The 13,601-nt window shown below is 55.3% G+C and overlaps 1 protein-coding gene across 3 annotated transcripts in view; it reads right to left on the reverse strand.

Moving 5' to 3' along the window:
- The window catches only part of RAB11FIP4 (RAB11 family interacting protein 4), a 113,816-nt gene that overhangs the window by 33,663 nt on the left and 66,552 nt on the right, over positions 1–13,601 (reverse strand). Inside the window, exon 1 of one of the 3 annotated variants that reach the window (XM_012532016.3) lies at positions 4,491–4,760. The exons of the other annotated variants lie outside the window; for them this stretch is intronic. Within the exon in view, the coding sequence (XP_012387470.1) occupies positions 4,491–4,520 (30 nt within the window). The 5' untranslated portion in view covers positions 4,521–4,760. Of the gene's footprint in view, positions 1–4,490; positions 4,761–13,601 lie in introns of those variants that run through there. 3 annotated transcript variants of the gene reach the window in all.

Genomic DNA, 13,601 nt, shown 5'->3' on the forward strand with positions numbered 1-13,601 from the left:
AAACTTGCTCCTGTGTCTCTCCTATCCTAAGAGGGAGACTGCAGTCTGGTGCTGAGAGCAGAGCCCTCTCAGCTTTCTTACCCCGGGTCCACTGCAGACAGCACTGGCCACGTGACACACGTGAGACCCCTTTTTATGGTAATTAGGCCTGCAGAGCGCAGGAGGGTCGGGGTGACAAAAGATGACTCAAGAGCGAGAGGGTTCCCACCCGCTCTCCCACTCCAGCTCCGCTCAGGCCTTCCTCTTCTGGATCCCTTACAAGAGAAAAGCGCCCACGAGCAGAGCCTCAGATATTAAGAATAACTGCTACGGAGCTTTGCTTTTGTTTGAGCCGTGTTTACATTGCTGGGAAAGAACCCACTTGCCTGGGAAGATGAAGCAGGTTGAATCAATGAAAACAATGCCCAAGAGTCGGGCAACTTCCCCTTTCCTGAAGGAAGTCAAGAAGGGGGGGTAGAAAAGTCGGTATTACTCGCACCGCCTGCCAGACGAAGCTGGGCTGAGGTCACCCGGAGCCCCCGGCTCTGGACCACCGAGCTACCTCCTCAGACCTCCACGCGCCCCTCAGAGGATGCACTGATTTCTGGATGCCTATTCTCTCCTTCCACTACACACACACACACACACACACACACACACACGCGCGCGCGCGCGCTTGGGGCCCCCAGCTATACAGAGATCAGGTGCGTGAGCACCTCGGCTGGGCCCCTAAGGAGACCGGGGCACAGAATTGAGCTGCCACCTGGCCATGAGCAGCGGGAGTGAAGAGGGCGCCCAAGGAGGAGACGAGGAAGCAGAGCCCGGGAGCGGCTGGCCAGAGCGCGGACCAGGGGCGGCTGCCCGCTACCTCGTGAGTCTTGAGCGCTGCACCTGCTGCACCCCCGCAGCGCTGGCCCGTGGGGACGGGGACAGCCCCGACCGTGATCCGCCTGCTTAGACAGCTGTACGGACAGCACCCCGGTGGTTTTGGCTCGTATCAACAGTCTGGCAAGGACGGTTTCCATATCCACTCAGACAGGCTCATCTGACCCGACCCGCGCTAAGGGCAGGAAGTCCATGCAGCGATGGCCGCATGCAGGCACCTCTCCCCAAGGAACACCTTCAGGCCCAAACCCCTCAACAGCAAGGGTCTAAAGAGGACAGAGCACTGAAATGCATTCTGTGCCCGGGAATTTCTAACCTCAGCTGTGCTACCTTCTCCTCCTGGGATTCCGGCTGTTGCCTGGCAGCGTCAGGCACCCCTGGCCTCTCTGTCCCGTCCCCTGGCTCACTCTCCAGTCACAGCGGCCTCCCTGCAGGTCCGCGGATGCACCTCGCCGGCCGCGGTCCCACCTCAGGGCCTTTGCGGTTGCTTCTTCCCCTGCCTGGGCCTCTTTGGTCAGAGGCCACCGTCTCAGCGAGGACTGCCCTGCCAACTCCGTTTAAAAGCACAGCTCCTTGCCCAGCACTCCCCAGGACCCCGCGTTCGCTCCTGCCGCCTCGCACGCTGCAGGTTTTACCTGCTTGCCTGCCCTGTGCTGCCATGTGAGCTCCGTGAAGGCAGGGACTGCTGCCGGTTGGGTTCACTGCTGTGTCTCCAGTGCCCAGCACAGAATCCAACACGAATTAGACGCTCAAATATTGCTGAATGAATGAATTGCCTGTAGTGGGCAATGTGCCTGGTGGGGGCTGGGTGAACAGACATGGGGAAGGATCTGTGCCCTGGAAGCCACCTGATGGAGGGGACTGTGTACCACAGCCAGGAGACACGTTCACACAACGTCCAGAAGGATGCCAGGTGGATGTGCCCAGTCCACACGCCTGTCCCATGCCCGGCTGGCCGTGGGCACGTTATCCAGCTGCAGGACTGGGCAGTAGGAAGACCTGAGCAGTCCTCCTCATTCGAGGGGCCGATGACTTGATGCCGTCAACGCTCAGGTGCTGAGTCAAGACACAGAGGACCCCAGCCCAACCCCAGGAATCCTGCACGCCCAGCAAGACCAGGGCACTGTGCCCACTGCCAACACCGGACAGCAGGCAGATCAGACAGATGCTTCCTCTTCCAAAGGCAATAAGCCTTGCGCCGGGGGGCAGGGCCAGGGCACAGGGCCAGGGCACAGGGCCAGACGGTGGGCTCCATCTGCCCAGGCTGTCCCTCCCCCGCCTAAGGTCCTGAGTCCCTGAGGTGCCTACTTCCAGGACTTGCTCACCTGCTATTAGGAGCCTCCCCCCTGCTCCCCTGCGCCTCCTCCCTATCCACACCTAAAGTATAAGAAGTGAAGTGAAACTGTGAAGCCCCCTTAGAGCAGAATCAGCTGTGAAAACATCCCTTGGCGTAACAGGCCACCTCAGAGGAGAGAACGCAGCCCTAGGAAAGGAAGTTTCCAGCCACTCTGATGTGGGGTGGGGAGGGTGCTGGAAGGTGAGAGCCGTGAAGGCCCCCGTAAGCAGCTGAAGAGACAGCCCTGGGTGTGAGGGTAGCCGGACCCACCAGGAGGGGAGGAGGCTAGGAGAGGCCATGAAGGGGCCAGTGTGCTTTGGGAAGGGTCCAAACGCTCTGAAGAGAGGCCAGCAGGGAAGGAGAGTGGGGGCCAGGAGAACACCCACCAGCAAGCTCTCAAGCTGCAGCCCAGTGCCTCCCCAGTGCAGGCTGCTCCAGGCACCCTAATTTCTCCTCCTTCCTGCCCTTGCTAGACTGAAAGTCCTTTCTATGCACAGGCTCCGGATAGTCTCTCTTACTGGTCTTGCTTGGGGCAAAGGTCTCGCCTCCTGCCTGCTCACCTGGCTTGCTTAGTCCGGCCCCTCCCCTGAGCACTGTCTTATCTCCCGCCCGCCTTAGTCATCCGCCCCACCCCTCCAGCAAAGCCGGAGTCACCAAATTACAAAGCTGTTCCCCAGCAAGCATGTGCCCAAGCAACGGTCTGCTACCCAAGAATCCCACAGGGGACGCACACGCCTAGTCATGGGGGCCTCAGAGACAACCCAGATCAACTCTGCCTGAGGGCTGGGGACACAGTGTTGGGCAGGGAGCGATCAGACCCAGTTTATCAGTCTCCCACCAGCCTTCAATGCAGGGAAGTATCTGCATGTCGTAGCCCTTGGGCACGTAATCGGCATTTCACGAATGCCAGGCAAGCAGGGTAAGGTTTGGGCCAGTCTATCTGAGTAAGCTGGTGCCAGGTGGGTGGCAAGACCCCAGTCAATGGCAGTGACTCAAGGACTCCACAAAGGCTGGGTTACACGGTTACAGGGAGGGAAGGGAGGGAGGGAGAGAGAGAGAGAGAGACAGAGAACTCTACTGCAGAGGTCTGAGACACACACAGCTGGTACCCTCCCCCCCCCCGGCCCCCTGGCAATCACTGTAACCACACTGCACCAGGGAAAGGACCTGGGGGTGCCCCCTCCCAGGAGACCCTGCGATTAGCACCCGCCTCCAGGCAGGGAAGCCAGAGGTTTGGTGGATCCGCAGAAACCAGACCAGAGAGCTCCCACCCAAGTCCTATAGGCTGAGTGCAGGAACTCGGCCCCCTCACACTCTTCTGAGGAGGCGGCCTATCCATCAGTCAAGGGATACTGGCATGTCCCTCGGGGCTGAAAGATGTGTCACCTCCAGCCATCTGTGGGAGAGCAGGGCTAGCAAGAAGGGGAAATGTGGAAAGACGAACACTGGAGCGTGCACGGCTGAGAAGAAATCAAGTCTGGGGCTGGGGAGGGTTCCTGCAGCACACACACTGTTCTCCAGAGGCTGCTCCCCCAAGACCTCAGAGACGCTTGTCGCCCGCAGAGAAGCGGCTGTGACAACAGCAACTACTACCGGGGCGGACTTGCCGGCTCTTGCGGCCCAGAGAGCTACGAGCTGGGAGCCCGCGCGCACCTCCGGCCTCCGCAGCCTCTCGGCTGGGAAGGAGCAGGGCCCTGTCCCCAAACCCCGAACTAGGCTGGTCCTCCCTCTTGCCTGGCAGGGACCCTCGGAAACGAGGGAAGCCCAGGAACGGTGTTGCCTCCAAAAGCTACGGGAAATCTTCGGCCGTGCAGAGCCCGCTTCGGGACTCGGCGGGACCAAGGGAAGGGAGCTGGGGCAACACTGGTCCCGGAGGGGCAGGCACGCTGGGAGCCGAGGTGGGACACGAGGACGCGGGATGTCCCAAGGGAAGCGTCCGGGCAAACGAGCCTCTTTCCCGGCCAACTGGGTCCCCTAAAAACACTTTCTGAAACGGCGCCGAGGAGAGAATTGGCCTCGTCTCCCCGCGCCCCAGGGCTAGTGCTGCCCAACCTCGCACCTGGGCGCCGGCAGAGGGTCGGAGGGGGAGGCGGGGGGGCGACTTCCCCGCTCTGGCCCAGCAAGCCGGGGGCAGGTAACCCGACCTCCCCGGCAAGGGCCGACAGGGCGGACCCTGCCGGGGCGGGCGAAGTTCCGCGCTCCGGCAACTTCCCCGGTGGCGGGGCCGCGGGCCAGGCCAGGTGCGTGTCGCCGGAGCCCCGCGACCCCGAGCCTCCCGGCCGCCGCTTACCTGGTCCCCGGGGACCGGCGGGGTGCGCATCCCCAGTCCGGCCGCGGGTCGGGGTGCTGCCGAAGGGCGAGAAGTGGGCGGGCGCGGGTCGGCGGGGCCGACGGGGATGCGGCCGGCCGAGCGGAGGGCGCAGAAACAGTCCGGTCCGAGCCGCGGCTGCTTGCCGGGTTCGGCACCAGTTGAAGGCGCCGGCCCCGCCCCCACCCGCGCTCGTTGCCGGGAGACCCGCGTGGGCCGAAGGGCTCTTTGTATCAAAGCTGCCGTGACATCACAAGGCGCTCGGGCTCAGGGTTCGAAGGGGCGGGGCCTCGCGCTGGGGGCGGGGCTAGAGGAGGAGGAAATGCGGCCAGGGAATCCGAGCCGCGGGGGGCGGGGCCCAGGTAACCCCGCCCCCTAAGGTAGGGGCAGGTGGCTGGGGCGGCGCCGACCATTGGCCGCGTGGCCGCGGGGCGGGCCCAGGCCACTGCACCCCTCACCGGGCCCCATGGGACGCTCCGGAGGTGGAGCTCGCGAGGGTCCCTGTCGAGCCCGCGCAGCAAGGTTACCGCTGCAGGGATTTGGGCGGCCGGGACCTTGGGATTACGGGAGACGAAGTTTGTAAATTCAAGCGCCTCTCGGGCGGGCGCTGTGGCCGCCGCTGCCTGTTCCAGGCTACTCTCAGTTTGCTGTCCGCGCTTCCTGGTTCACATCTGCGGACGCGAACGAAGACCTGCCAACAGCCCGCCACCACCAGCAGCCTGAGTCTGGTGACTCCTAAATTGATTCTCATCCTGAATCCCACCTACAACTTTCCCAATCTTTTCGTGTAAAGTCAAAACTGTCTTTATAACCAGTACGGGAATACAAAGAACCAAGCGGCAACAAGAACTAAAAAACAAAAGAAGGAACGGACTCCTTCTGTTGGATCCTAGTACATATAATTTAAGTCCAAAATGTGCCCCCTCATAACTCTTCATTATGCTCCGGATTAAAAGAAGGAAAACTGTAAACCGGCAAATTTTGCAAGTGTGGTTTCCCTTTGACTTGACGTTGTATTGTGTAACTGGGGGAGGGTGGGGAGCGGATTTATCTTCCTAATTGTCTGGTTCAGGCCCGTATGAAGCCACCTTTGCTGTCCTTGAGTCCTCACTGACCAACAAGGTGGCATTTTGGTATGGGCAGGACCCTTTCGTACAACACCAATTCTCTCTCTCTCTCTCACACACACACACACACACACACACAGCTTTTCAGCCCCCTTGTCTCTGGCCCTCTGCTCTCAACTTCCTTCTCCCCAGTATCTCCCTTGCAAATAAATTCCCAGCTACCTTTCTGTTTACCAGGGCCTGTCTCTGAGGCAAAGCATCCCACTTGGGTTCCCAGACCTGCTGGGGACTCTCCAAAAAGGACAGTATTAGTCAGAGGGGGGCCTCCTGGCAAGGGCTACATGTGGGGGCGAGGCTGGGGTAGTGTGGGTGAGGTGGAAACTCCATCACAGCTGGCCCTCTCCTCCCTGCTTATGCCCTGCAGTTCAGAGATCTATGTGCGGAGGCCACAGGCTGTTTCTCACCCTAGTTTGTGTCCACCCCCACAGTCCCTAAACACGCAGGAGCGCTGTGGTGTACCAGAAAGAGCACTGGCTTTGGAATCGGACAGACCTGGGTTTGAATCCTATTTGCCAGCTGTCAGTCTTAGGACAAGTCATATAACGTCTCAGACTCAGTGTCTTCATCTGTAAAATGGGAATGGCACAGTCCACCTCATGGGTTGTTTTGCACCCTGGCCCGGTGGGTACACTTGATCTTAGGCATTCATCAAAGGTGTGGTGTGTGAATGAGCCCATGCACCCTGGGCCTGCTCTTTCTGCCTTCCCAGCTCCAACCTGAGGCCTTAGCTCAGCTGCCTTAGGTGAGGTTTTAGGGTGGGGCTGAATTCAGTGTTTCTATCTCGGCTTCCCCTTTACCCTTCCGCGTCTCATGTTGCCCCTAAGCAGTGTGGGGCTCTAGAAAGCAGGTCACTTGACAGGGTCACACAGAACTGGGGAAGAGAAGCAGAAACCTAAGGTGATCATTGGCCTTCTCCCAGAGAAGGTCAGTGGAGAGTCAGACCTGGCTTCCCTACCCCCACCAGGGGGGAGCGTGATGGACACGGTCCAGAGCTCCATGGATGGGGGCTGCTAGTGGTCCCTCTTTATTTTTCCCCAAACTGGTGGGGTGGGGAGCATCTCCAGGTATTTGTCCTGAAAAGTAGCATGACAGAGAGGAGTGTCACAAGACATTAGCATCGGACACACTGAGTTGAAGCCTGCCAGTTCTACAATTTGCCGTGGGGAAGTCATGTAATGTTTCAGAGCCTCAGTTTTCCAACTTTATAAAATGGAAACAAGACCTTTCCTCTTCCAGTTGTGAGGTGTAAATGGAATGATAAAAGAAGTTCCTAGGGGACTTCCCTGGTGGTCCAGTGGTTAAGACTCCGCGCTGCCAGTGTAGCCGGCGTGGGTTCAATCCCTGGTCAGGGAACTAAGATCCACATACCGCGCAGCCAAAAACAAAACAAAAAACAAAACAAAAACAAAAGTAGTTATTATAATGCCTCCTGAGCTGCAAGCACTCAATAAATACCAGCCGCTAGTTACTCCCAGTGGCATGAATGAGCCCCAGTCTGACCCAGTGATTAGGTGCAAGAGCTCTGGAGCCAGAACTGAGGGTCATTTCTTGGCTTTACCACATTGTAGCCGGATGACTCCAGACAGGTTTAATTCCCAGTGTCTCAGTTTCCTCATCTGTAAGTGGGAGATAATAGTGGTACATATTTTAGGATTGGTGTGAAGATGAAGATAATCAGGACCCATAAAATACTTAGAACAGGGCCTGGCTCATAGCAGGTGCTCAATAAACAGTAGCCATTATCAATTACCATATGGCAAGAAGCTGGCGAGGAACTAGGGGGAGGATTAGAACCTCAGGAGGATTAGAATTCTCAGGAGAACTGAGGCCATTGACTTTCTGGAGAGGCCCTGTCATCTTCCATAGTATTCAGGGAAGCAGTGATAGTTTTGGGGCGGGCGGGAGGGGGTGTGGGGAACTACTGTTTCTGAAATGGAATGTGGGAACTAAGGGCTCCAGCCCAGACTAGGGCACATGGAGGACTCAGTGTCATCTGATCAAGAGGGGCCTGAGACACAGTTATTAAGCAATATAGTTCTGTCTCTGAGACAGCCCCACCTACGAGGCTGGGACAAGGAGGGTCTTGAGGTAGCTACTCTGGTCCCTTAGCATAGCTGTGTTTTAGATGTCATAGACTCTAACCATGTTAAGCTAGGAAGACTCTCTGGGTAAGTATCAAAAGTACTTGTCCCCCATTCTATGAATGGTAAGACAGTGGCTCGGAGAAGGCTGGGAATTTGTCCAATGCCACACAGTGAGATACCAGATAAGCAAGGACTGAAACTCAGGCTCCTGACTGCCAGTGCCGGACCCTCTCCTTCCTACTGATGGGGTCAGACAGGCTGGGGGTGGGGAGTGGCAGGGAGGTTACTCCCTCACAGTGCTTGCCCGGTGCTGTGAGTCTCCTAAGGGGTCTGACTTGTCTTATCAAGAGAAAGAACAATCTCATTAAAATCAGAAACCCAGGACTTCCCTGGTGGTCCAGTGGGTAGGACTGCGCTCTCCCAATGCAGGGGGCCTGGGTTCGAGCCCTGGTCGGGGAACTAGATCCCGCATGCCGCAACTAAGACCTGGCACAGCCAAAATAAAGGAATATTTTAAAAATAAATAAAGGCTTTAAAAAAAAAATCAGAAACCCTCTCCCAGGGAATGTATCCAAGAGTAATTTTTAGACTGCAAGTCCCTCTGATTAATTCTTTTTATGTCAGGAAACTGATTCTGCCATTGTTGATACCAGAATACTCCCATGACGCTGAATGCCAAAGCCAGAGAAAAGCCAACAGAACACTGACAAGCAGGCGTTAACGATCCTCCAGAAACTTACGGGGGCGGAAAACACATGGTCATCTGGGTGATCCAGGTGAGGGAAGAGATCAGTAAATTCTCTCTGTACCCCGGCTATCTACCTATGTCTACTTTCCTTCTGCTGTCACCACGCAGGAGTTAGCTCAACATCAGAGGGTGTAAATAGGCAACGTTTTGCACATGTTTGGGGCCATATGGAAGGCCAGGCTAAGCATAAAGGGCATCACTGTAACAGGAAAGAGCTCTCTGAGCTTTACCCAGTGTTGACATTAGCCAAACAACGACTCCCAGTCGTTCCCAATCTGCCGCTTGCAACAAACAGAGCCCTTCCACTCCAGCAGGGGCCTGTCCAGGGGGTCTGCACTGTGTAGGGAAGAGGAGGCATCTGGGACCATTCCTTCCTCTGGAAAGCTGCGGTTTGGACAGCACATTACTTCCCATCCTACAGCACACACTCTCCCAGGAGCAGATATTGGACCAGGTGTGAACCCCAGAAACATGAGCCCCCTTCCACTGGCAAACACCTCGGGGCTGGTGGCTGTCCTTCGGCCAGGATGCCTTCAGCAGTCTGCCCTGGGGACTGGGGTCCTGCGTGATGTCTGGCTGGACATGGAGCAGACGGGGCAGGACCAGGTCTTACTGACTCTAGAACTGGGCTGAGTGTTCAGAAAGGCTGAGCTCTATTTTTGTCAACCTGTGCAGACGTAAACAATGGGTTTTCTTACTCACACAAACCCAATAAGAGGGGAAAATGGTGAGAGAACCTCATTTCCTCTGACTCATCCAATCATCTAAGAGGAGATGGTGGCAGGTGAGGAGGAAATGGAACAAGGTCTTCTTTGACTTGCATCAGGAGAGGACAAGGAGGGAAAACTTCCCTTTCCTGTACTCTCGGTAACATCAGGTGACTGCAGACCCTTGAGAGCATAAATAAGTCTCCTCTGTTTCAAATGCCTCCCCCCACCCTCCCTACCACCTCCCAGACCTGGCAGCCCACATCGCTGATTTTAGGAGTGAACAGTGAAGCCACAGTTCCAAAACTGCACTGCACACTAGCCTCACTTGGGGAGCATAAAAAAGTCAATGCCCAGGTCACACCAAGAGCAAATGAATCCAAGTGGCTGGGGTGGAAGCCAGGCGTTAGCCGTTTTTGGTTTTTGTTGTTGTTTTTTTGGCCGTGCCACGTGGCATGTGGGATCTTGGTTCCCCGACCAGGGATCGAACGTGCACCCCCTGCAGTGGAAGCGTGGAGTCTTAACCACTGGACTGCCAGGGAAGTTCCCCCTCACCCCACCCCCCCACCCCCCCACCCCCCCAGCCCCCCACCCACCACCAGCCGTTTTTAAAGATTCCCAGGTGACTGCAATGCCGCAAAGTTTGGGAACAATTGAATACTTTGCCAAAGGCTTGCTGACTACATCAGGAGTTGGAGCGATCGCAGGGCAAGGCATCGCTCATTAATTCATTCATTCCGTCATTCATTCACACATATTTAATCACGATCTTCTATGGGTCAGACCCAGCTGGAGATATAGCTGTAATCAATAGTCAGTTCTTGTGGCCCTTGCTTTCTAGTGGGGGAAGTCAGACAATGAACAAATAAATGAATGGATGATGTCCATGACACGTGCTATGAAGGAAACCGAAGCAGGACAGAAAGACTTTGGGGGCAGGGGATTATTTTCACCCTGGATCTAGGCACCAATTTTTGCTTTGGAAAGAGCAGCTGAGCCCTTGCCTGCTGTCCTGGACTTTACCCTGCTGTCTGGCTAAAACAGCTTTCCCTTGACAATCAGTCCTCAAGGTCCTGCCTTCCACCCCTCACAGGGCACCCTGCTTACCTCTTTCCCTTAAGCTATTTCTTTAGGTGGAGCCTGGCATCCTCGGCGCACAATGGTCTCCACTCCTTCTCCCCCTTTGTCAGCAGTAATATCAGACACAGGGCCTGTGCGAGGGCAGTGATCCACTAAGGATCATTTATGTGCAACCCACAGATGGATTTTAGGCTTATGAGTTGAGTTAGAGGTCGTGTGGAACCCCAAACTCAGAGTCCGAGGCCCTGGATTTGAGGCTTGGCTCTGCCACTTATAGGCAAAGGGCAAGTCACTTTAGCTCACCAAGCCTCGCTTTCCTCTTCAGTCAAATGGAGAGAGTACAACTTTGTAAGGCTGGGCTGTGCATTAAAAGAAGGTCAAAAACTTTTGGAAAGTGTTTTGCAAATAAGGGAACTCTTTAGAAATTAATATCATCTAGGCCGATATAGACATGAAATCACAGCACATTAAAGCTGGAAGGGATCCCATTTTACAAATGGAAAACTGACGCCTGGAGAGAAGAAATGACTTACAGTCACAAAGCTTACTAATGGCAGAAGGGTCCACACTGACCCCAGAAAGGGGTGGTGGTTGAGAGTAGACTGGGGATGCTGTTTGAGTATCAAACATTTTGCCTCCTCTGTCCATTAGGCAAACTCCTATTCATCCTTCAAAACCCCACTCAGGTGTGAACTGCCATGTGAAGTCTTCCCCTCTCCTTCATTGAGAGTAAATGACTCCTTGGCTTCATGATTTCCATGCCTCAAACATAAATTATGCTGCTGTGAGGAACACAATGTATGTCGGGATTGGCCTCCTGTCAGGCTCCCTAGTGTACTGCATGCAATTCCATGTATACAATGGAATATTACTCAGCCATAAAAAGGAACAAAATTGGGTCACTTGTAGAGACGTGGTTGGACCTAGAGACTGTCTCATACAGAGTGAAGTAAGTCAGAAAGAGAAAAACAAATATTGTATATTAACTCATATATGTGGAATCTAGAAAAATGGTACAGATGAACCGGTTTGCAAGGCAGAAATAGAGACACAGATGTAGAGGACAAACGTATGGACACCAAGGGGGGAAAGCGGGGCGGGGGTGGTGGTGGTAGTGGGATGAATTGGGAGAGTGGGATTGACATGTATACACTAATATGTACAAAATGGATAACTAATAAGAATCTGCTGTATAAAAAAAATAATAAAAGAAAATTTAAAAGAAAAGAAATATTGGGCTTCCCTGGTGGCGCAGTGGTTGAGAGTCCGCCTGCCGATGCAGGGGACATGGGTTCGTGCCCCGGTCTGGGAAGATCCCACGTGCCGCGGAGCGGCTGGACCCGTGAGCCATGGCCGCTGAGCCTGCGTGTCCGGAGCCTGTGCTCCGCAATGGGAGAGGCCACAGCAGTGAGAGGCCCGCGTACCACACACACACACACAAAAAGAAATATTTATTGCTTCCAAAAATGTATTTTGTGGAGCCCCCATCCTACTGTGAAAGCAAAAATGGGCTCTGTGGTCGAATCCGCAGGCAGAACTCTTGGTTCCCCCTTGGAGACGTCACAGAGCACTTGAGCAGGAGAGAGACCTTCCTCGCTTTGTTTGAACCTGGGGTTTTCTCAAGGCTGTCCAGCTTTGGACAGGATCTCTTCTTCTCATTTAACTTCTAACAACAAGAGGACTCGGTGTTGTAAGGAACACACTTGGGAAAACAATGCACCAGGCTCCCAACATACACTCACACTCACACACACACAACAACAACATGATGTTATTATCTTCATTTTAAAGATATGAATAGCAAACACCTACAGGACACTTACTGTGCATGAGGTTCTGCTCTAAGTGCTTCACATGACATTAACTCATTTAACTTTCACAACAAGCCTATGAGGCAGGTATTATCCCCATTTTACAGATGGGGAAACTAAGGCTCAAAGAGGTTACTCAAAGACATAAAGCCAGTAAGTGGAGAGCCAGCCTTCAGACCCAGGGAGCTGATCCCAGAGACTGATGCAGCAAAGAAAGGGCGGCTCAGATTTGTAAAATAACTTCCCCAAAGCAACCACAGTGGAACCAAGGCCATGCACTCATGCATTCACTCGTTTATTCATTTATTCAAACAACGTTCACTGAGCAGAAACCACAGGCCAGCCACCTGGAAATATAAGAAGGGGATGCAGAGCGCCGCCCTCCCCCCTCCCCCCAGCACCACTGGACACCCAGGGCTGTGCGCTAAGAGGGGTGAGGGTGCCCTGCCAGGCACCGGCACATGTGCACACGTGTGTGCTGGGTGTGTGAGTCATCAGAGAGGCCCCGCTCTCTTGAGATGCTGGGGTCTAAACGCTGCCTCGGCTGCTGTGACAGCTGTGTCCCTGGGCGGCAGTTTCTGTATACAGAGGCTCAGGGAGGGTTGTGGCACTCTGTACCAGCTCTTTCCACTCCCCACAGGAGTGCGGAGGCTGTTTCAAATGAGCCCCGAACACAAGCCCAGGCTCCTTTCTCGGTTTTACAGCTTGGCAGCCAGGCTGCACTCTCTGTTGGGTCACCGCGACCCTGCCCAGAGCCGATCTGGGCTGTAGCCTGCCCACCGCCTGCCCTCATCTGTTCTCTGGCAGGGTGGGGCCCCGAGGCCCTCTGAGCCCCCCTCTCCGTGGTCACGGCCCCTCTTCACAGTCCTGTGAGCTCTCCCTGCATCTCTGTTCTCAGCCGGCACTTAGGACCTGCACCAGGGATGCTCCAGGGTGGAGGTCATTAATCTCGGGAATTTAGCGGGCTCCTGAGAGGAGACAAACTTAGAAAAGGCTGGGAGTGGATGCACACAACCTTACATCTTTTTTAAGGTCGGAGGGACATATCCTGAAGGGCCTGTAATTCTACTTGGAAATCACAGTCCCCCCCAATTCTCTCCTACATTATCTGGAGATTTAAAAAGCACCCCAAACCCACAACAAGCAAGCCACCCCATAAATGACAAAAGTAGGGCTGCGGGCTCTTCATGATGAAAGGCCATGAGTGAAGGGGGCTGGGGAGGGCCAGGCTGCCCCTGAATAAACTGGCGGGTTGGGCTCATCTGGAGGCTGGAGCTGGCCTCCCTCTCAGGCACACACACCTCGTTTGTGCCTCCCCTCCCGGGGCCGGGCTCGGCAACGGGAAACCAAAGGCCCTGGCCCCAGGACACTGAGTCAGTGTTTCTCCCACTTAGGGGAAAACCGCAACCTGGCAGGGCTCAGTGGCTGCAGCCAGATGGATTGAAGGAGCCGCTGTGTTCAGGTACAGACACTGGTGAGGCCGAGCCCAGAGGAGGCCAGCGCAGGGGAGGGAGGGGCTGCCCTGAGAAAGAAACC

This window comes from Orcinus orca, chromosome 19, assembly GCF_937001465.1.
Source record: "Orcinus orca chromosome 19, mOrcOrc1.1, whole genome shotgun sequence".
Classification (NCBI taxonomy): Eukaryota; Metazoa; Chordata; class Mammalia; order Artiodactyla; family Delphinidae; genus Orcinus; species Orcinus orca.